This window comes from Podarcis muralis, chromosome 13 (assembly GCF_964188315.1).
Source record: "Podarcis muralis chromosome 13, rPodMur119.hap1.1, whole genome shotgun sequence".
Lineage (NCBI taxonomy): Eukaryota > Metazoa > Chordata > Lepidosauria > Squamata > Lacertidae > Podarcis > Podarcis muralis.
In genome coordinates this window covers 1205366-1228992 of record NC_135667.1, presented here as the reverse complement: position 1 = coordinate 1228992, position 23627 = coordinate 1205366, and the positions used below count along the sequence as shown (strand labels likewise).

The window sequence follows — 23627 nt, the reverse complement described above, 5'->3', positions numbered from 1 at the left end:
CTAGTGTGGGATACACAGCTGTCAGTCAAGTCCAACATTCTGAGAGGACTAACTGCCTCTGTGTGGCAGGCAGTTTTGTCAGTTGGTTGGTTGCTGCAAGGAGTGTTAACTGGTAACTGCTCAGATGCAGTCTTCTCATGACTCACTTTGTTGTTGTTTAGTTGTGTCCCCCTCTTCGTGACCCCCTGGACCAGAGCACACCAGGCACTCCTGTCTTCCACTTCCTCCCGCAGTTTGGTCAAACTCATGCTGGTCGCTTCGAGAACACTGTCCAACCATCTCGTCCTCTGTCGTCCCCTTCTCCTTGTGCCCTCCATCTTTCCCAGCATCAGGATCTTTTCCAGGGAGTCTTCTCTTCTCATGAGGTGGCCAAAGTTGTGGAGCCTCAGCTTCAGGATCTGTCCTTCCCGTGAGCATTGAGGGCTGATTTCCTTAAGAATGGAGAGGTTTGATCTTCTTGCAGTCCATGGGACTCTCAAGAGTCTCCTCCAGCACCAGAATTCAAAAGCATCCATTCTTCGGCGATCAGCCTTCTTGATGGTCCAGCTCTCACTTCCATACATCTCTACTGGGAAAACCATGGCTTTAACTATAAGGACCTTTGTTGGCAAGGTAATGTCTCTACTTTTTAAGACGCTGTCTAGGTTTGTCATTGCCCTTCTCCCAAGAAGCAGGCGTCTTTTAATTTCGTGGCTGCTGTCACCATCTGCAGTGATCATGGAGCCCAAGAAAGCAAAATCTCTCACTGCCTCCATTTCTTCCCCTTCTATTTGCTAGGAGGTGATGGGCCCAGTGGCCATGATCTTCGTTTTTTTGATGTTGAGCTTCAGACCATATTTTGCGCTCTCCTCTTTCACCCTCATTAAAAGGTTCTTTAATTCCTCCTCACTTTCTGCCATCAAGGTTGTGTCATCTGCATATCTGAGGTTGTTGATATTTCTTCCGGCGATCTTAATTCCGACTTGGGATTCATCCAGCCCAGCCTTTCACATGATGAATTCTGCATATAAATTAAATAAGCAGGGAGACAATATACAGCCTTGCCGTACTCCTTTCCCAATTTTGAACCAATCAGTTGTTCCATATCCAGTTCTAACTGTAGCTTCTTGTCCCACATAGAGATTTCTCAGGAGACAGATGAGGTGATCAGGCACTCCCATTTCTTTAAGAACTTGCCATAGTTTGCTGTGGTCGACATGACTCACTACTATCTAGTATATAGTTTATTTGTTATGTAACCTAAGCCTGCCTTCAGGAACAACTCTGTAAAACCTGAATGAATCTGATAATAAAGTAGTTTATGTTAATATGATTCAGAGTCATGTGTGTTTTCTTTAAGAGGGACAGAAAGGGATTATCAACCAGGAAGGTATTGATAGGACTCAAACGAGTTAGCAACCTGCTTGACGCTGCACAAACTCAAACAGGGGACCGTTTAAACTCTGCTAAATTATATAAACGTTCCCACATCTAGTACAACCTCCTGCAACACAGGGATCCTGCGTCCTGCCCACCACCTCCAGACCACTAAGGGGATAAAATCAAGAAGCAAAGGAACAAGATCCAGAAGAGGCTCAAGCAAGCTAGCCAAGGCGCATCTGGCAGGGGGGTGTTAAAACAAAAAAGGCCATCAGGGTCACTAAACAGAGGGAGGAGGGTCTTCTGTGGCCACTGTCAAGGTGTTTCTGGGCGCAGTTAGTACAAGGGTTAGGTAAAGGTAAAGGGACCCCTGACCGTTAGGTCCAGTCGCGGACGACTCTGGGGTTGCGGCGCTCATCTTGCTTTATTGGCCGAGGGAGCCGGCGTACAGCTTCCGGGTCATGTGGCCAGCAGGACTAAGCTGCTTCTGGCGAACCAGAGCAGCGCATGGAAATGCCGTTTACCTTCCCGCCGGAGCGGTACCTATTTATCTATTTGCACTTTGACGTGCTTTCGAACTGCTAGGTGGACAGGAGCACGGACTGAGCAACGGGAGCTCACCCCGTCGCGGGGATTCGAACCTCCGACCTTCTGATCAGCAAGTCCTAGGCTCTGTGGTTTAACCCACAGCACCACCCTTAGTACAAGGGTTAAAAGCCCAGAATTAATTGGAATTCAGGTACTTGAAAATATTTATTTATTTCATAGAATTGTAGAGGTGGAAGCGACTCCTAGGGTCATCTAGAAACCTCACGCAGGAATCTCAGCTAAAGCATCCATGGCAGATGGCCATCCAACCTCTGCTTAACACCCCCCCCCCCGAATTTCCACTGTCAAACTGTTCTCACCGTCAGAAAATTCTTCTTGACGCTGAGTCGGAATCTCCCTTTTTGGAGCTTGAAGCCATTGGTTTGGGCCCTGCGCTCTGGAGCGGCAGAAAAGAAGCAGGCACCTTCTTCCACGGGGCAGTGCTTGAGATATTTGAAGTTGCCTCTCATATCTCCTCTCCGTCTCCTCTTTAGCAGGCTAAGTGTCCCCACCGCCATCAACCGCTCCTCACAAGGCTTAGTTTCCAAACCCTTCATCTTCTTGGTCACCATTTTTGTTGGGGGACGCAGAGCAGCTCTGCAGCTCTTGGCTGGGGCTGTAGAGTCCACCCAGACCCTCCCCTCGAGACCCACCTCCTTCCCTGAAGACTTGGAAGGGTCCTCCATGCCCTGGCACAATGAGGTCCGCCATGCCCAGGGCACGGGCCCTGCTCCCTGCCTGCCGCGCTGGGTCCTCACTAAGCGGCTGCCACTCTCCTTCGTCTCCCTCGCGCTCAAAAAGGTCTCCTGCCACCAGGACGTCCCCCAGGGAAGTGCCGCGGACCAGCAGGCTGACGTCGTTCCCCGTGTGGCCCGGGGTGGGCAGCACCTCCAGGTGCCCCGCGTGGAGTGGGTAGGGGAGCCCCCGGCGCAGATCCGTGGGGAGGTAACGTCCATCAGGCCGGCTGACGTCCGTGCCCACGACCAGCAGGGCCTCGGGGAAGAGGTTGAGGTTGCCCACGTGGTCCGAGTGGCCATGGGTGCAGACCACGTGGCGGACGTCTTGAGGGGACACGCCCTGCTCGGCCAGCCCCGCCAGCAGCCGCTCACGGCCCCAGGGACCTCCTGTGTCCACCAGGGTGAGCTGGGGACCCAAGACCAGGGAGACGGTCCCGTCCGCTCGGGTGCTGCCGTCGCAAAGCTCCTCCGAAAAGCCCTCCTGAAGGACCAGCACCGAGTAGGGGGAGCCGGGGATCAGCCGTGCGGGGAAGGGGGCTGTCCGTGGCTTCGAAGAGGTGGAGGCCGGGGAGCAGAGAGCCATTGAGAGGGAGATCCGGAGGGGAAAGGGTCCGGGGGGGGGTCCTTTCTTTCTGTCTGGTGGAGGGACGGTTTGAGGGCAAAATTCCCGGCGGGTCCTGGCAAAGCAGATCTTGAAGACCTTTAAGAAACAGGATAAGGAAGTTAGAAGGGTCCCCCCAAAGTTCATCTAGCCCAGGGGTCAGCAACCTTTTTCAGCCGTGGGCCGGTCCAACATCCCTCAGAGCTTGTGGGGGGCTGGACTATATTTTTGGAAGGGGAAATGAACGAATTCCTATGCCCCACAAATAACCCAGAGATGCATTTTAAATAAAAGCACACATTCTACTCATGAAAAAATACTCTGATTCCCAGACCATTCACAGGCTGGATTGAGAAGGTGATTGGGCCGCATCCGGCCCACGGGCCATAGGTTGCCTACCCCTGATCTAGCCCAACTGCCTGTGACACAGGGATCCTTGACCAGGGGCTGGGGCAACTTTGGCCCTGCTTGCCAACCTGGCAGAGATTTCTGAGGCTGCCCTTTGCCAGGAAAGGATCAGACAGCAAAATAATAATGATAAATTTTTATTTGTATCCCGCCCTCCCCAGCTGAGGCCGGGCTCAGAGCAGCTAACATCATAAAGACAACAGAATATGCATAAAAACAGACATCAATTCATTAAAATACACTAGCGTTGCTAGTGGCCCACCAAGCCCCCGGAGAAATGAGGACACAGCACCATCCATGGCAACATCAGGGGTGAAAGGAGACCCCCCCCCCGCCCACCTGGCCCAGGACAACGGGCCAGATGCGTGCAGGTGTGGTCCCCCCAGCCTCCCCTGAATCCAAAACCACTCAGGCTCATCCAAGAGGATCAGGCAGAGGAATAGAAGGTAGGCTGGGGCTAGTAAGAGGTGCCACCGCAATGGCCCTTTGCTCCCTTGACTTTTGGGGGCAGGAAAGGTGCCCTGAGAGGCACATGCCTGGAATCCGGGGTGGGGAGATGGTGGCTGTGGAGTTCGCCTCCCCCCCTGGCAACGTGAGAGCGGGGCCTTCTCTGTGGTGGCTCCCCGTCTGTGGGATGCTGCTCTGCCCAGGGAGGCTCCCCTGGCGCCTTCCTTGCATCTCTTGAGGCACCAGGCTGACCTGCCTGCCTCTCTCTCTCTGGCTGTTGCTCCTTACGCATCCCCCCCCCCCTTTTTTTCATACCGTAAACCACCTTAGAGAGAGGCAGGGGAATTTAAGAAATAAATAATTTATTCATACCTGTCAAACCCCCTTTAACAAAGAAAAACAAAACCGAGAACCGCTGGAAAAATACGAAAATTGGGGGAAAAAAGCAATTAAATTGCAAGCAAACAGCGAGAGAAGTAAATACACCTGTAGACTCTTTTCTATTTCCCACCTCGTGACGTCACGTCCGCCGCACGCACCGGAAGTACGCGCGCTCACGCAGGCGCCGCTCTAGCACCTCCTCCTCTGTGCTCTTGCCGCAGCGTCTTCCTCCGCCAATCCTGAGAGGAGGAGGAGGAGTGCGCATGCGCATGTGGATAAAAAACCCACCCCGACCAACCAGGCGCCGGGGCGAGGAAGGAAGCTCCGCCCACCTCCTCCTCCTCCTCCTCCTCCACTTGCCGCGGCGCCCTTTGAGCGGCGTCACAGTGGGCGGGGCTTGGGTCTCCCCGTCGCGGGGCAGGGGCGCCGTCGGATGACGCCGCCTGGGTCGGGCTACCGTATATGCGGGTGTAGGGGCGCCGCCCGGAGGCGGCGGCTGGACCGTATTTGCGGCCAGAGAAGCCTCCGCCGGCGGTAAGTGGCGCGCCGCGGGCTGCGCTCTGCACATGCCCCGGGGGCCGCTCCTCCGGGGCAGCGGGCGAGCCGCTTCCTGCATGGCGGGGGGGGGTGGACTAGATGGCCTCTGGGGGTCCCTCCTCGGTCCCCCGCGCAGTCTCACCTCCTGCCTGGCCGCTCGGCCGCTCCTTCTCCCCCCCCCCCCTGGTGGTCCCGCCGCCGCCTCTCCGTCCGGCCCCCTCGCGAGCCCGGCAGCTCAGGGGGCTGGGAGGGGCTGGGGCGCCGGGCTGGCATTCAGCTGCATCGGCCCTTGGAGCGCCCATTCCCTCCTCACCTCCCATGGCTTGTTGTCGTTTAGTCGTGTCCGCCTCTTGGTGACCCCCTGGACCAGAGCACGCCAGGCCCTCCTGTCTTCCACTGCCTCCCGCAGTTTGGTCAAACTCATGCTGGTAGCTTCGAGAACACTGTCCCACCATCTCGTCCTCTGCCGTCCCCTTCTCCTTGTGCCCTCCATCTTTCCCAACATCAGGGTCTTTTCCAGGGAGTCTTCTCTTCTCATGAGGTGGCCAAAATATTGGAGCCTCAGCTTCAGGATCTGTCCTTCCAGTGAGCACTCTGGGCTGATTTCCTTCAGAATGGAGAGGTTGGATCTTCTTGCAGTCCATGGGACTCTCAAGAGTCTCCTCCAGCACCAGAATTCAAAAGCATCCATTCTTTGGCGATCAGCCTTCTTTATGGTCCAGCTCTCACTTCCATACATCACTACTGGGAAAACCACGGCTTGAACTATCCCATGGCTATTCTGCTTCTCTTCCGCCACCTGAAGGAGCCCAGGGTGGCAAGTGGCTTCACAGTAATAGTTTAAAAACTGTAAAAGCAGTGGCTTATGGGTTGCCCAGAAGAGCATCATTCAGCCACCAGAATACCTAGTATTTAGTTTTCCTTCCAAAAGCCCCTAATAATAATACAGCGGTACCTCAGGTTACATACACTTCAGGTTACAGACTCCGCTAACCCAGAAATTGTGCTTCAAATTAAGAACTTCGCTTCAGGATGAGAACAGAAATCGTGCTCCGGCGGCACGGCGGCAGCAGGAAGCCCCAATAGCTAAAGTGGTGCTTCAGGTTAAGAACAGTTTCAGGTTAAGAAGGGACGTCCGTAACGAATTAAATACTTAACCCGAGGTACCACTGTCTGGCGTTCCGTGTGCGACCTCTGCATCTGGTGTCTATTGATACCACAAGTGGTTGGTTGGTTGGGGGGGGAGGTGCGCGCGCAAGAGAGGGATGGTGTGATCCTGTGCACGTGCAGCAGGCGGGCCAGCGCTTTTGCATTCTCTATAGTCCATGGCTGAGAGTTCCTTCGGCTGCACTGCACAAGGTGAGCGACTCAGGTGAGGCAGCTGTGAGCCGGGGGGGGGGGGGAGGTTGGCCGCCCCCTGCTTTCCCTTTTCAGCCATTACACTCTGAGGCAGGACAGAGAAGTGCCCATTTTGGACCTGGGGAGCCTCATTCTGCCGCCCCTCAGGATTGAGACGGGCAGCTGCTGAGGCATCTCTCCTCCAGCCTCCTTGGTTGGGGGTCAGCCCTGACTAGGTTTTGAAATGGGCTCCCACGTATTTAATGTGCATTATCACTAGCATTGCAAGATATGTTTGGAAATAGATCCATCAGGTTTAAAACGAATTACAGTAAGTATGTAACCAGAGGTACCACTGTAATAATTTATTATTCATACCCCGCCCATCTCGCTGGGTTTCCCAACAGAATATTAAAAACACGACAAAACATCAAACATTAAAAACTTCCCTAAACAGGGCTGCTTAGTGAGGGAGAGATTGTGGGCAAGTACAGTGGACGCTCAGGTTGCGAACGTGATCCATGCGGGATGCACGTTCGCAACCCACAGCGTCCACAACCCGCAGCGGCGCGTCTGCACACACGCGGGTTGGGATTTGGTCTTCTGCGCATGCGCAAAGCGCAATTTATTGCTTCTGCACATGTGCGACCGCCGAAACCTGGAAGTAACCCGTTCCAGTACTTCTGGGTTTCAGCAGTCCACAGCCCGAAAAAATGCAACCTGAAGCAGCTGTAACCCGAGGTATGACTGCATTGCAGTTCAGCATTGGGGGTCTCTGGCCTGCAATGCGTAAAACTACTTCCATTTGTTACCCAGATTACCATCTCCATATCTTCTTGGCTTTCCTCAGCTGCCTCTGTTTCTTTTCCGTGCTCCAAAAAATAATGAGTTCACAGTTAGGTTTTGTTATGTCGGTTTTGTTTCTTAGCATGTACTTCTTACGTGTCCACAGAAATCTCCATGAAAATCAGTTGGCAAAGCAATAATAGCAGGGGGCGCAGCAGCACATCTCCAGGGAGGGCGTTACGCCAGCGGGGAGCCACCACTGAAAAGGCTTCGCTATGGGTTGGCCAATGTTGGGGGCTGAGAGGGTTGAGGCAGAAGTCTGCCTGGAGTGAGGGATGCCGGTGACCAGAGCAGATCTTTGTGTTCTTTCCACCCGCAGGGGCAGCCGTTGAGCCAAGATGGCGGAAGAGAAGAAGATGAAGCTGAGCAACATGCAGCTGCCCACCGAGTCCATGAAGGCCATGGCCGAGTCGATGGGCATTGGGCAGGTCCCTGAGGAGACCTGCCAGATGCTGGCGGACGAAGTCAGCTACCGCATCAAGGAGATCGCCCAGGTCGGTACTTGAACACAAAGTTCAACTGCGGAACTCCCTCCCACAGGATAGCTTAATAATAATAATAATAATAATAATAATAATTTTATTTATACCCCACCCTCTCCAGCCAAGACTGGGCTCAGGGCAGCTAACAACCGATTGATTGAAATACAACTTAAAAACAAGATTAAAATACAACATTAAAACATTAAAATGCAGCCTCATTTCAATAGAAACTCAAATCAAAAACTTTTTGGGGGGATGAAAACATCAGGTCTTCACCAAGGCTAGCTTTGAAAGTGGATGAGCAAACAAACCAACCCCTGTGTTGCAAAATATGAATCAGCAATATCAAAAGCAACACGATGGCCGGAAACAATTACAATGTGGAAAACTTTATGGAATAATTCAAAACATCAAAACTAGGAAACTGAAGTCTCTGCAAGTCCTGTTTCGTTGAATTCTTCATCATGCATGAGCCCTGTTCCGGAGTTTTTTTCATTCTCATGTATATTATATCTATTCGGGAAAAAAGATTGTTTAATGAAGAAATTACATATCTTTCTACTTACAAGCGTTGAACTAATTGGCTGATGAAGAATTCAACGAAACATGTCAAAATATTGTTATAAAAATGACATGTTGATAGGCTTAGAGTAAAAAATGTCAGCAATAACAAAACCAATAAAGAAAGAAGGAAAATCAGAATTTAACAAAAATAACTTATTATAGAATGCAGGGGGGGGGGAAGTAGAAAGAGATATAAAGAAGTCGAATTGCTGTGGAGGGAAGTAGAGGGTGGCTGGTGGGTTTTATAATTAAGTGTATAATTATGCAGCTGTTGTAATTTAGGTATTATATTTTATGTGAGGGAATCATTGGGAATTTTGGTTATTATATATATATGCTAAGTTGCAATAAAGATCTTTGAAAATTAAAAAACGAAGCAGTAGTTGTTATCCGTAAACACTGTTTCAGAGTTCAGAGTTGGACGTCAGAATCAGACATTTGCTAATTATACAAAGCTGTTCACAGCTTGCTTTCTGCCAGGTACCTTGATTCATTTAAAGACTTGCTGAGACGTTCAAAGACTTCAGCTTGTTAGTTTTGATGTTTTGAATGATTCCATAAAGTTTTTCTCATTGTGATTGTTTCTGGCCATTGTGCTGCTTTTGAAAGATGACGGAGAGGCCTTTCAAGGGCTACCAGCCACGATGGCTTCGCTCTGACGCCAAGTTTGGAGGCAGTAAATGCTCTTCTCATGTTCAAATAAAGACTCGCAGGACCCCAAAGGTTTGTGGGGCTGTGCGTTTCACCTCCGCTCACCCTGCTTGACTTCTAACTGTGCAGGGCCCAGAAAGCGTCAGTGTGCCATCGGTTGATTGGCAGGCGGTTGCCCTGCAGGGTTTGGGGAGGTGGGTAGGGGAAGAGGGAGTGGAACCTCCCCTCTTTGAGGCGCACCCAACCCTTTGCCCGGTCTCTCTTTTCCCCGCTGCGACTTCCACCCGCTCAGGATGCCTTGAAATTCATGCGCATGGGCAAACGCCGGACCCTCACCACCGGAGACATCGACTTGGCCCTCAAACTGAAGAATGTGGAGGTGAGTGTTTGGGTGGGGTGGGCAATTTCGGCAGGGCTGGGGGTGTTTGTGCGGAAGCAGAGCCATCTTCTCGACCTGCATGTTCCTGCGTTGTATGGGGGGTTGGACTAGATGACTCGTGGGGTCCCTTCCAACTGGGATTGTGTGTTCATTGCTGCCTCAGAGAAATTGGCATAGTGGCTAAGGGGTGACCCCACCTCTATTTGGGGGTTATTTTTTATTACACATACAACTGAAACTCGAAAAATTAGACTATTGTGGGAAAGTTAATATATTTCAGTAATTCAGCTTAAAAGGTGAAAGATATTAAATAAATTAAATATATTAAATATACTTAAATAGCTTAGATATATTAAAACTAATATATGAGGCGCTGTGGGTAAAAGCCTCAGCACCTAGGACTTGCCGATCGAAAGGTCGGCGGTTCGAATCCCCGCGGCGGGGTGCGCTCCCGTTGCTCGGTCCCAGCTCCTGCCAACCTAGCAGTTCGAAAGCACCTCCGGGTGCAAGTAGATAAATAGGGACCGCTTACTGGCGGGAAGGTAAACGGCGTTTCCGTGTGCTGTGCTGGCTCGCCAGATGCAGCTTTGTCACGCTGGCCACGTGACCCGGAAGTGTCTCCGGACAGCGCTGGCTCCTGGCCTCTTGAGTGAGATGGGCGCACAACCCTAGAGTCTGTCAAGACTGGCCCGTACGGGCAGGGGTACCTTTACCTTTACCTATGAGGTAGACTCATAACATGCAAAGCGAGATACGTCAAGTCTTTATTTGTTATAATTGTGATGATTATGGTGTACAGCTGATGAAAGCCCCAAATTAACCATCTCAGAAAATTAGAATATTGTGAAAAGGTGCAGTAGCTTTTCCACAACACCCTCAATGGGTTCCTGAGCCTTGAAATGGTCTCTCAGTCTGGTCCAGTAGGAAGCACAATCATGGGGAAAGCTGCTGATCTGAGAGTTGTGCAGAAAGCCATCAATGAGACCCTCCATAAGGAGGGAAAGCCTCAAAAGGTAATTTTCCACAATATTCTAATTTTTCGAGTTTCCATCGCAGCCACGTGGGTGCCAAATTCCTTACATTTGGCGGCATCTGTAAACGGACGAGACCCTTTTCTTTATTTCACTGCCTCTTTCGTTGTGTCAGTTGTGTTTTCATGCCCCAGGTACAATTGCGTCCCTTTCATTCTCCCCAGATTTTGACCCTGTTCTCGAAAGCTCCTTGTGTCGAACTTAACAGTACTTTCCCATCATTATTTGCTTTTTCTCCTGGTCCATGTCATAGGAAAGAACTAAAAATGAATGAGCGATCCTAGATTCATAGAATTGCAAAGCTGGGAGGGAACCTCAGTGTTTCCCAACCTTGGGCCTCCAGCTGTTTTTGGACTACAACTCCCATCATCCCTAGCTAGCAAGACCAGTGGTCAGGAATGATGGGAATTGTAGTTCAAAAACAGCTGGAGGCCCAAGGTTGGGAAACACTAAACCCCTGCAATGCAGGAATATTTTGCCTAACGTGGTGCTTGAACCCTCGACCCTGAAATTGAGAGTCTCCTGCTCTACCAGCTAAGTCGGGGTTGGGTGCCAGGCGGCATTTTGAGTTGGATTCAGGGAGGGAGGCAGCAGGGCCTTATCCGGGGTGACCCCTTTTGGGTCCTTGACCCACTTCCTTCCTCTGTTTCTGCCACAGCCGCTGTACGGCTTCCACGCCCAGGAGTTCATCCCCTTCCGCTACGCCAGCGGCGGAGGGCGCGAGCTGCACTTCTACGAGGAGAAAGAGGTGGACCTGAGCGACATCATCAACACCCCCTTGCCTCGCGTGCCCCTCGACGTCTGCCTCAAAGGTGAGGTGGGGGTGGGAGCCCAGGGGCTGTGTGGCACTCAGATCCAGGGTGGGCTCCGGGGAAGGTGGGTGCCTTCTGCTGGCAAAGCAGCGTTCATGCAGGAGGAGAGGGCGATGGAGGGCAACCAGGCACAACGTTTTAATGTTGTATTTTAATCTTGTTTTTATTATTGGTTGTTAGCCGCCCTGAGCCCGGCCTTGGCTGGGGAGGGCGGGGTATAAATAAAACTTATTATTATTATTGTTATTAATGGCTAGTCACTGCCCTCCACTGTAGTGATCAGGCGGGATGGCTAGGAGGAATTATAAAAAATATGGAGCAAGCCATTTGTGCCAGCAATGAAAGCATTGACTGGGTTTGAGCCATTCTGAGAAGATTTCTGATCAATCCACGCCTCTGCATCCTTGTCCAATTTCTCTTGCTTGGCAAGTCACATACACAGACCAGTGGCTTCACCGGGCGTCCTCCGTACATGAAGATAGTAGGTTACTTTGATGTAGTAGTTACTGTATTTTTTGCTCTAAGAGACTCACTTTTCCCCTCCTAAAAAGTAAGGGGAAATGTGTGTGCGTCTTATGGAGCGAATGCAGGCTGCGCAGCTATTCCAGAAGCCAGAACAGCGAGAGGGATTGCTGCTTTCACTGCGCAGCGATCCCTCTTGCTGTTCTGGCTTCTGGGATTCAGAATATTTTTTTTCTTGTTTCCCTCCTCCAAAAACTGGGTGCGTCTTATAGAGTGAAAAATACAGTAGATCTTAAGGGCCAGGAAGAGAGTTCACAAGGATACTGCCGTCCTTGTTATTATAATCCTTGTTGTTATTCATGTTTTTATACTGTATTTTATGCTGCTTTGATAATTAAGTGTTTTAAATTTGTTGCTAGTTGCCCTGAGCCCAGTTTTTGAACCAGGAAGGGCAGGGTAGAAATAATTTTTATTATTATTATTATTCTTGACCCTTGGCAGTCCCTTCTGGCCCTGGTGTGAGGGACCTTAAAATTGTAGACTTCGAAAGTACCCCAAGGGTCATCCATTCCAACCCCCTGCTATGCAGGGATCTTTGAAGAGGTGTTTTCCAAGCGTCTGGGAGAAGCGACTCTTGAGATCCGCGCTGGGATCCTCAAGCTTGTGGGTCGGCAGCTGAGCAAAAGCGTGTGAAGGTTTGCTTCTCTGTTTCTCTCTGAGGTTTCTTTTCCCCTCTCTCGTAGCCCACTGGCTGAGCATCGAGGGGGTCCAGCCCGCCATCCCTGAAAACCCACCCCCAGGTGAGTCGCCTGCTTCGGTTGATGCCGTGAATCTGATGGGGCACTTTCTTTTTTAAAAAAATCATTTTTATTAAGTTTTCCACTTTAACAATCCAATCCAATCACATTAAATATTCCAAATTATACATATACATATCCAATAATCCAAATATTCTGCCAAATTTAATGGGACTTCCCATGTTAGGAGCATTCTCTCTGTTTGGTGCACATTAGGAAGTCAATAAACGAAACTTCATTTACACAAAGAAGCAGCAGACCCTGACCTCAATCCATCTTTTCCCCTTCCTCTCCAGCCCCGAAGGAGCAGCAGAAAACAGAGGCCACCGAGCCCCTCAAGGCAACGAAACCAGGACAGGAGGAGGACGGCGCCCTCAGGGGCAAAGGGCAGACCACCGCGGCCCCCGATGGCAAAGGTCAGGCAGGGCAGCAGTGCTCTGTATTTTGATAAATGTTTGCCCATTTATTTTTTTGATGGAGTTACCAGCTTGGTGGATCAGGGGAACGCTGTGGATGTAGTGTATCTTGATTTCAGGAAGGCTCTTGTCACAGTCCCCTGTGATATTCTTGCAGAGAAGCTGCTAAAATGTGGACTGGGCAAGGCACCGTATTTTTCGCTCCATAAGACACACTTTTTTCTTCCTAAAAAGTAAGGGGAAATGCCTGTGCGCCTTACGGAGCGAATGCGTGGTCCCTGGAGCCAAATTGCCCAGGGGTGAAAAGCAAATCATGCTCTCTTTTTTTGAAAGAGGGAAGGGGGTGTTGAAACAAAGCCGTTGATTGTTTGCCGATCGGGGAGAGAGATAAGGGACGCTAGAGATAAAGGAGGCTGCCTGGGAGGGGGGGGTAAAGACAGCAAACTTGCAAAGGGGGGGAAACAGGAAGACCAAAGCAATGAGGAGAGAAATTAGAAGAAAAGGGGGAGCAAAAAAGGAAAAGACACTAAGGCAAACAAGAGGGAAAGGAGTGTTGAAAGGAAACAGCTGATCTGTGCTATCGGGAGAGAAATAAGGGAGGCTAGCAATAAAGGAGGCTGCCTGGGAGGGGTAGGTAAAAGCCCATGGATCCTCAGGATTTTTGCACTGGGTCACCCCAAATTCACCATCAGATCACATAGCATGTTCATGGCTACAGCCTGCAGCAAAAAAATCACGCATCCACTGTTTTGTGGGGCCGCAATGGCGCAAAAACCTGGTTACAAAGCACAGATCCACATGGATTCTCAGGATTTTAGAGACTTTGAGTCTAAGAGTTCATTTTGAACTTGTTATCGTTTGAAGGAATTCTATAACGATTGCCTGTTACGTATGTATATGGTCGTCGTGTTGCCTAGACATTGTTGACCTGCGTAAGGAAGCTGGAGGGGTCAGCCAGATGGAGATGTCCGTCATCAACCAACCTGGCGCCCACAGATCTCCAGCTGGTTAATTGGACCCGCGCCAGCTGCCAAACCCTTTGCTGCCCCGCCGTGACCCTGCCCTCCTTCCCTCCCTGCCAGGCAAAGAGAAGAAGGGCCCCCTTTTGGAGGGCGCCCCCCTGAAGCTGAAGCCTCGGAGCATCCACGAGCTCTCTGTTGAGCAGCAGCTGTACTACAAGGAGATCACGGAGGCCTGCGTGGGCTCCTGCGAGGCGAAGCGGGCGGTGAGGAACCGTGGAAGGGAACCCCCGAGATCCTCTAGTCCAGCCCCCTGCACAAGGCAGCAGTCGCAGGAGTTGGGGACCTGCTCCTGCCCAGAGGAAAGCCGGCTCTGAATCCAAGCTCAGCTGGCTTAGGGTAGAGGAAGAGCCTGGCAGCAGGATCAGGCCAGCGGTTGGCCATCTGGTCCAGCACCCTCTTCTTGCAGTGGGCAGCCAGGTGCCCGTTATGGGAAGCAGGCAAGCAGGATCTGAGCACGTGCACCCTCTCCTCTCCTGTTGTTGCCAGCAACTGGGATTCAGAGTGCCTGCTGTTGTGGCAGAGCGTGGCCATTGTGGCTTGGAGCCCTCTTTCCTTCCTTAATTTGCCTAATCCTCTTTTAAAGCCAGGTTGGTGGCCGTCCCAGCCTGCTGTGGCAGGGAGTTCCACAGCTTAACCCTGCGCTGCATGAATAATAATAATAATATATTATTTGTACCCCACCCATCTGGCTGCGTTTCCCCAGCCACTCTGGGCGGCTTCCAACAAAGACCAAAAATACACTAAAATGTCACACATTAAAAACTTCCCCGAACAGGGCTGCCTTCAGATGTCTTCTGAATGTCAGGTAGTTGTTTATTTCCTTGACATCTGAAAGGAGAGCGTTCCACAGGGTGGGCGCCACCACCGAGAAGGCCCTCTGCCTGGTTCCCTGTAGCCTCACTTCTCGCAATGAGGGAACCGCCAGAAGGCCCTCGGAGCTGGACCTCAGCGTCCAGGCAGAATGATGGGGGTGGAGATGCTCCTTCAGGTATACTGGGCCTTTGAGGCCGTTTAGGGCTTTCAAGGTCAGCACCAACACTTTGAATTGTGCTTGGAAAGGTACTGGGAGCCAATGGAGGTCTTTCAAGAAGTGCTTTTATTTGTCCTGAATCTTCTTAGCTCTCCCTCCACCACCGCAGTGCCTTGGAGAAGGGGGAGTGAGGGGCTCGTGTGGCCAGTTTATACAGTAGTACCTCGCTGTGAGTCCGCCCCACTTAGCGTCCATTTTGTGGAACGTCCGCAGCAAACCTGGAAGTACCGGGACGGGTTACTTCTGGGTTTGCCGCTTGCGCATGTGCAGAAGCGCAAAACCGCTCACTTGGGTGCGCAGAACAGGGTTTTGTTGAGCGTCCGGGGCTCTGGAACGGACCCCAGACTCAAAACAAGGTACCACTGTAATCCCACCCTGGAGCCCTCCTGCTGGTGACTTGGACTACAATTCCCAGCAGCCAGTATTCCCAGCGCTGATGCATCATGGGAAGTGGAGTCCAACACTTTTTGAGGCCTGTGGCTGGAAACCACAGGAAGGGAGACCATTGCTCTGTTGCTCGGATCCTGCTTGTGGGGTTCCCTTTGGGGTGTCTGGTTGTGAGACCAGGATGCTGGCCAAGTTTCCTACGTTTCCCACGTGGAGCCTCCATGGACAAAGCCAGTCTACCTCAGAATGGCGGAGAACAAGAGCGGGAGGAGACGGCTGCCCTTGCACCCTCCTTGGGGGCTTTCTTCCCTTTGGGGTCTTGGGTCGGCCACTGTGAGGATGCCAGTGGCCTTATTCCGGCTGTAATGCCCTCCCTGATTCCTGACGCTCTGCCTTTTTTCTGCAGGAGGCTCTTCAGAGCATCGCCACAGACCCCGGCCTGTACCAGATGCTGCCTCGCTTCAGCACGTTCATCTCCGAAGGGGTGAGGGGCTTGGGTGCAAAGGGGGGTTGGATTTTAGAAAAGTCATGGGCATGCCATGTGATCTGATGGTGAATTTGGGGTGACCCAATGTAAAAATCCTGAGGATCCATAGGCTTTTACATCCCCATTCCCAGGCAGCCTCCTTTATCGCTAGCATCCCTTATCTCCCTCTGGATCCCACCGATCAGCTGCTTCCTTTCAACACTCCCTTCCCTCTGGTTTGCCTTAGTGTCTTTTCCTTAGCTGGAGCAGTTTTTTGCTCCTCCTTTTCTTCTAATTTCTCTCCTTATTGCTTTAGTCTTCCTGTTTCCCCCCTTTGCAAGTTGGCTGTCTTTACCTCCCCCTCCCTGGCAGCCTCCTTTATCTCTAGCGTCCCTTATCTCTCTCCTGATCGGCAAATGATCAGCGGCTTTGTTTCAACACCCACTTCCCTCTTTCACAAAAAAGAGAGCATGATCTGCTTTTCGCCCCTGGGCAATTCGGCTCCAGGGACTACGCATTCGCTCCATTAGGCGCACAGACATTTCCCCTTTCTTTTTAGGAAGAAAAAAGTGTGTCTTATGGAGCGAAAAATACAGTATACCATTTCCCAGAAAGCCTTTACCAATGTACATGTCCACCACATATGGAAAAAGGTGCCTAGAGGCGTATCTCTGTAGCTGCCAGCTGCCTTTCCCAGTCTGATCTGGAGCCCCTCACCTGAGGTCCCTGTCCCTGCCTCCCTCCAGGTGCGGGTGAACGTGGTACAGAACAACCTGGCTCTGCTGATCTACCTGATGCGGATGGTGAAGGCCTTGATGGACAACCCCACCCTCTACCTGGAGAAATACGTGAGCCTCTCTCTCTTCTCTCTCTCTCTCAGGGATGGAGGGACCATTAAGCAAAATAAGCCCGTTCTTAGGGCATCAGAGTAAGGGGGGAACCACAGACATGGTCCATGGGCCACATGGTGCCACTGAACCAGGTTCCACCGGTGGGGGGGGGAGAAAAAGGCTGAACTTATTAAATAAGTGTAGGAGACTATATCGAGCGTGCCTCATCTAAATGCTTTGGTATACAGTGGTGCCTTGGTTTACGAACGTAATCCGTTCCAGAAGTCCATTCTTAAACCGAAGCCTTCTTAAACCAAGGCATGCTTTCCCACAGCAGCGGGGGACTCAATTTACAAATGGGACACCCTCAACAGGAAGCGGAACATGTTCTTATTCCAAGGCAAAGTTCACAAACCAAAACACCTACTTCCGGGTTTGCAGCGTTCTTAATCCAAGCTGTTCATAAACTAAGCTGTTCTTAAACCAAGGTACCACTGTATTTGCCTTGGTGTATGTTTAACAAGAACGGTCACAAATGGCTCAGCTGAGCGTTCCTTTTCTCAGCTAGAAATCTCAGCAGAGCAACTAGGCAAGCCGGACGCCTGTTCTCGACAAAGTACAGAAGCAGGTGTGTTACGTAAGATTAGTTTTGAGGATCCGATCAAGGTGAAAATTACCCTAACCCACACATTCTTTTATAAGCAGTTGTTAACAGTCGTCCACAGGTTTACCATACCCATTGAGTCAATCACCCATCTCCCACTACCCTTCTGAGAAATACCCCACCCCACCCTCCCACTATATACAAGGGTCTGGCGACTTCTGTTTCAGTGTATCTGAAGAAGTGTGCATGCACACGAAAGCTTTTACCCAGAGCAAACTTAGTTGGTCCATAAGGTGCTACTGGACAATTTAAAAAAACATTTTCATTCTTTTATAAATTATATTATCTGAATAAATACAAAATGTAGCAGGCTATTAATATTTACGTATCAACTCGTTCCAGATAATCGTCATACAGCAGTACCTCTGGATGCGAACGGGATCCATTCTGGAGCCCTGTTTGCATCCTGAGTAGAACGTAAGACACGACTGCGTGTGTGCGGGTTGCGTTTTGCCGCTTGCGCGCATGTGTGTGACGTCATTTTGAGCGTCTGCGCATGCTCAAGCGGCAGAACTCGGAAGTAACGTGCTCCGTTACTTCTGGGTTGCTGTGGAGCGTAACTTGAAAACGCTCAACCTGAAGCACCTTTAACCCAAGGTATGACTGTATTGGGACGCAGGTGGCGCTGTGGGTTAAACCACAGAGCCTAGGGCTTGCCGATCAGAAGGTCGGCAGTTCGAATCCCCACGACGGGGTGAGCTCCCGTTGCTCAGTCCCTGCTCCTGCCAACCTAGCAGTTCGAAAGCACGTCAAAGTGCAAGTAGATAAATAGGTACCACTCCAGCGGGAAGGTAAACGGCGTTTCCGTGCGCTGCTCTGGTTCGCCAGAAGCGGCTTAGTCATGCTGGCGACATGACCCGGAAGCTGTACGCCAGCTCCCTCGGCCAACAAAGCGAGATGAGCGCCACAACCCCAGTCGGCCATGACTGGACCTAATGGTCAGGGGTCCCTTTACCTTTACTTATGACTGTATTGGTCCAAAAAAAGTCTCTGTCTGCAAGCAGCTTGGGTTTTTATTATCCTTTGAATTAGGTATATACAGGGGCACCAAAATCTTTTTGAGTGCGAACGGTCTTAATCCAGCCCTGCTCTCTCTGGGGGGCCACTGGGCAGGTGGGTGAGCCTCTCCCTGCTGCTAGCGGGTCTTAGCCTCTGGCTGAAACGGCCCTTCCTCTTCCTCGTCCAGCCCTGGGTGTGGGGGGGTGTCTTGGGGTGCCCCAAAGTGAATCGGGAGCGGGCGCTGACCTTAACGCCATGGGCCTCTTTTCTTCCCCACCCCCTGGCAGCTCCACGAACTGATCCCGGCCGTCATGACCTGCATCGTCAGCCGCCAGCTGTGCCTTCGGCCGGACGTGGACAACCACTGGGCGCTGCGGGACTTCGCTGCCCGGCTCATCGCCCAGATCTGCAAGAACTTCAGCACCACCACAAACAACATTCAGTCGCGCATCACCAAGACCTTCACTAAGGTGCATTTTAACGCCGGAACGCGCGGGCCTCCGGTGGAGCTGAGCGTGGGGAGGTTGAGTTGGACTGTGGAACACCCTGCCACTGCAGGCAGCGAGGGGCACCGTCTTGGAGGGCTTTAAAAGAGGGTCGGGGGAATTCATGGCGGAGGGCAGGGCTATCGAGGGCTCCCAGGACGTTTCCGAGCACAAGTCAAAGTGTTGGTGCTAACCTTTAAAGCCCTAAACGGCCTCGGTCCTGTATACCTGAAGGAGTGTCTCCACCCCCATTGTTCAGCCCGGACACTGAGGTCCAGCACTGAGGGCCTTCTGGCGGTTCCCTCCCTGCGAGAAATGAGGTTAGAGGGAACCAGGCACAGGGCCTTCTCGGTGGTGGCGCCCTCCCATTAGATGTCAAGGAGATAAAGAACTATCTGACTTTTAGAAGACATCTGAAGGCAGCCCTGTTTAGGGAAGTCATTTATGTTTTATGGTGTTTTTAATACTCTCTTGGGAGCCGCCCAGAGTGGCTGGGGAGCCCTGGCCAGATGGGCAGGGTATAAGTCATAAATAATAATAATTATTGTTGTTGTTGTCAGGGTGGCTCTGCTTTGCCTCCCCAGTCGGAGGCAGTGATGCTTCTGAATCCCACTTCCTGGAAAATGCAGGAGGGGGGAGAGTTGCTCTTGTGTTCGAATCCTGCCTGCAGCTTTCCTATAATAGGCACTGGTTGGCTGCTGTGAGAACAGAATGCTAAATGAGCCCCCTTTGGCCTGATCCACCAGCCAGGCTCTCCTCCTGTTCATATAATAAATAATATATATTTTTTATTTGTACCCCGCCCTCCCCAGCCAAGACCAGGCTCAGGGGGGCTAACACCAGATATAAAAGCAATGGATTAAAATACAACTTAAAAACAAGATTAAAACACAATGTTAAAACGCAGCCACATTTCAGCAGAAAATCAAAAACTTTTTGGGGGATGAAAACATCAAGTCTTCAAGGCCAACTGTCCAGACTGGTCCTAAAGGTAAAGGGTAAAGGGACCCCTGACCATTAGGTCCAGATGACTCTGGGGTTGTGGCACTCATCTTGCTTTATTGGCCGAGGGAGCCGGCGTACAGCTTCCGGGTCATGTGGCCAGAAGGACCAAGCCGCTTCTGGCGAACCAGAGCAGCACACGGAAACGCCGTTTGCCTTCCCGCCAGAGCGGTACCTATTTATCTACTTGTACTTTGACGTGCTTTCAAACTGCTAGGTTGGCAGGAGCTGGGACCGAGCAACAGGAGCTCACCCCGTCGCGGGGATTCGAACCGCCGACCTTCTGATCGGCAAGTCCTAGGCTCTGTGGTTTAACCCACAGCGCCACCAGCGTCCCTTCCAGACTGGTCCTACATGGGCCAGAAAAAAGCCAGGGAAGACCCCAAATAGGAGTTCCATCACAGGAAAGGAAAGAGGGGAAGGGATCAAGTTGCTTCCAAGCCAAAGGCCAAGGCGGGACAACTCTGTCTTACAGGCCCTGCGGAATCAGATCAAAATACGCATTTTGGGAGCCCCCTCCCCTACCCCTGACTCCTCTCTCTCTCTCTCTCTTCTTCCCCCACTAGAGCTGGGTGGACGAGAAGACCCCCTGGACCACGCGCTACGGCTCCATCGCAGGGCTGGCTGAGCTGGGGCACGACGTGAGTAGCCTGAGAGCCGGCTATGGGCACGGCAGGGGCATCCCGGGGGGGCAAGCCAGGCTCACATCTCCCCCCTCACTCTCTCTCCTCCTGCCTCCCCAGGTGATCAAGACCCTCATCCTGCCACGGCTGCAGGTGGAGGGGGAGAGGGTCCGCTCCGTCCTCGAGGGGCCGGTCGTCAGCAACATTGACAAGATCGGGGCCGACCACGTCCAGAGCCTCCTCTTGGTAAGGGGGCAGCCGGCGGGGTGTGTGTGTTGGGGGGGGGGGCTGCTGCCGAATGGCTTGCGTGCGTACAGAGAAAAAGCTGGTTCCAAGCACAGGGAGAAGCTGTGGGGAGGAAAATATAGGTTACCCATGTGGGGTAATTGATCGGCTGGAGCCCTAGATCCAAAGTGTGGGGCCGGACAATCTCTCCAGCAAGAGGGGAGCTCCCAGAAAAGTATTAAGGTCACAGAATCATGCAGCCCAGTGATGAAGCATGAGGAATACAGTAGAATTGGTTGGAAGGGACACCAAGGGTCATCTAGTCCAACCCGCTGCAACGCGAGAACCTTTTGAACCCACAACCCTGAGATTAAGAGTCTCATGCTCTACCGACTTAGCCGTCCCCTATATAGGCAGTTAGATCCTTTAAACATCCCATTTAGTCCACTTAACGGCGCTGCCCTTCTCTGCCCCTCTCGCAACGAACAGACCACACCGTTAGTAAGCTTAAACTCTTTACTTACAAACTTCAAAGGTCAGATTCATGTGTTACTGCATGCGGCAAGGAGAACAACATGGGTGGGAGATTCAGAAAAATATTTCTGAGCGCACGGTCTGGGCAGTACATCAATCTCCTCCTGCGCAACTTCCCTGCGCTTGAATCCTGCTTGCTGGCTTGCCAAGGGCATCTACTTGGCATCTGTGAGGGCAGGACGGGGGGATAGGCTCCAAGAGCTTCAGGGCTCTTCTGCTCTTTCGATGGAACCTCCACATCCAGGGACAGTCTTTCTCAATTCCCGGGTTCTTAGTCGCTTACGGCTGCCGCGAGGGCGGGATGCTGGGCTTGGGTGGTTCTTCTTAAGTCTCTCCTACGTCCTCCCCGCCACTGCAGAAACACTGTGCTCCGGTCCTGGCGAAGCTGCGCCCCCAGCCCGACAACCAGGAGGCCTACCGGGCGGAGTACGGGGCGCTGGGCACGCTCCTGTGCACCCACGTGGTCAAGGCTCGCGCCCAGGCAGCCATGCAGGCGCAGCAGGTGAACAGGACCACCCTCACCATCACCCAGGTAAGGGCAGAACCCCCACCCCCAAGCACCCACGGGCTCCGGGTCCCACCCATGGCTGCGGTTCCCCTCTCCCTTCATAATCATAATAAATTTTAAATAAATATTTAAATTTTATTTAAACAGGCAGCCCTGTTCAGGGAAACTTTTAATGTTTAATAGGTTACTGTATTTTAGTGTTTTGTTGGAAGCCGCCCAGAATGGCTGCAGAAACCATCCAGATATGCGGGGTATAAATAATAAATTATTGTCACTATTATTATTATTAGGGCCTGGAACAAGGGCCTGGGGTCTGTGGTGTGCACGCCTAGGATCCATTAGGAAGACTGGGTGCCATCTGTGCATGTGCAGAGTGCATCTGCCCCGCCACTGAAGGAACTCACACTCAGTAGTGGTGCCCGCCCTGTGGAACTCCCTCCCACCAGATGGGAAAAAACACCTGCCAGACTTTTAGGAGACATCTGAAGGCAGCCCTGTTTAGGGAAGCTTTTCATATCTGAAGGGCTATTGTATTTTAACATTTTGTTGGAAGCCACCCAGCCAGATGGGCAGGGTATAAATAAAAAATTATTATTACAGTGGTACCTCGGGTTAAGTACTTAATTCGTTCCGGAGGTCCGTACTTAACCTGAAACTGATCTTAACCTGAAGCACCACTTTAGCTAATGGGGCCTCTCGCTGCCACCGTGCCGCCGGAGCACGATTTCTGTTCTTATCCTGAAGCAAAGTTCTTAACCTGAAGCACTATTTCTGGGTTAGCAGAATGTGTAACCTGAAGCGTATGTAACCCGAGGTACCACTGTATTATTATTATTATTATTATTATTATTATTATTATTATTATTATTATTATTATTATTCCTCCCCAGCCAAACACCAGCTATAAAACAATTGATTGAAATACAGTTTAAAAAACAAGATTAAAATGAACCTGGGAGGGAAAATCTAACCCCACCTGTGATCCTCTCTCTGTCTCTCTGTCTCTCCGCAGCCTCGCCCCACGTTGACCCTGTCCCAGGCCCCCCAGGGGGGCTCCGGCAGCGCCTCGCGGGCCCCCAGCATCATCAAGATGCCCGGCTCCCTTGCCCTCCCCATGCAGACGCTGGTCTCTGCCCGGCCGGCCACCCCCACCCAGCCCTCCCCGCCGCCCACCAAGTTCATCGTCATGTCCTCCTCGGCCTCCGGGACGCCCACCTCGCAGCAGGTGATCACGCTCAGCGGGGGCCCCGCCTGCACCTCCACCTCCCCCGTCACTACCACTGTGCCCAGCACCCAGCCCCTGGTCAAGCTGGTCTCCGGCGGGCAGGCCGCCCCCAGCCCCCCTGTCTCGGGCAGCGTCCAGAAGTACATCGTGGTCTCGCTGCCCGCCGCCGCCGAGGGCAAAGGAGCGGGGGCCGCCCAGCTCTCGCCCTCCTCCTCCTCCTCCTCGGGGGCTGGCGGCTTGGCCCTGGCAGGCGGCATCAAACAGGAGCACGTCGAGAGCCCCCCGCCCCCCGGCAGCAGCGCCAGCACCTCCGCCGCCACCGCCTTCCTGGCCAAGGCCAACGGGGCGCAGGGCTTGGTGCCGGAGTCCCCGCAGACGCCCTCCCTGTGAGGGAGGCCAGGCACGTCCCTGGATCGCAAGACGGCTGGGGGGGGGGGGGAGAAGGAGGCCGCAACACGGCACAGCACCTCCCCTTGCCCGCTGCGTGCCAAGGAAGGGGGGCAACGGTGGTATCTCAACATCTTCTGCGTGACGTTAAGGGTCTATTCTCTCCCCACGTTTGGAGCGACTTGGGGGGCAGAGGAGGAGGAATCGAGACTCTTGCGTGTTGTTTTTTCTGCCTGCGAGCAGCGGGGCCGAATTGGGGGGGGGGCGTGTGTGTGTTTGTGAACGTTGGGGGGGTGTCCCACGTTTGGTGTAGTAGGAAAGCCCCCTCTGTCCTTTCGTCTGTGTCGCAGAACTGTAAATAGATCCTCTTTTAAGTTCCAATAAACTCGACTCTTCTACCTGTC

General features: G+C 52.2%; 2 protein-coding genes across 2 annotated transcripts; one reads left to right on the top strand and one right to left on the bottom strand.

The window, feature by feature from the left end:
* Positions 1 to 496: 496 nt before the first annotated feature.
* On the bottom strand, positions 497 to 5378 carry MBLAC1 (metallo-beta-lactamase domain containing 1). The gene is made up of 5 exons (XM_077917800.1): positions 5201 to 5378; positions 4854 to 5131; positions 4627 to 4710; positions 2268 to 3384; positions 497 to 1000 (listed from the first exon to the last, which is right to left on the bottom strand). The coding sequence occupies exons 1-4, from the start codon at positions 5376 to 5378 to the stop codon at positions 2485 to 2487; spliced, it is 1440 nt and encodes a 479-aa protein (XP_077773926.1). The 3' UTR covers positions 497 to 1000; positions 2268 to 2484.
* Positions 4898 to 23627, top strand: TAF6 (TATA-box binding protein associated factor 6). Its single transcript, XM_028702057.2, has 14 exons — positions 4898 to 5055; positions 7562 to 7736; positions 9232 to 9318; positions 11008 to 11161; positions 12367 to 12423; positions 12717 to 12836; positions 13919 to 14061; positions 15682 to 15759; positions 16488 to 16589; positions 18522 to 18704; positions 20288 to 20362; positions 20465 to 20590; positions 21462 to 21635; positions 22624 to 23627. Exons 2-14 carry the CDS (start codon positions 7581 to 7583, stop codon positions 23224 to 23226), a joined length of 2058 nt encoding a protein of 685 aa, XP_028557890.2. The 5' UTR covers positions 4898 to 5055; positions 7562 to 7580; the 3' UTR covers positions 23227 to 23627.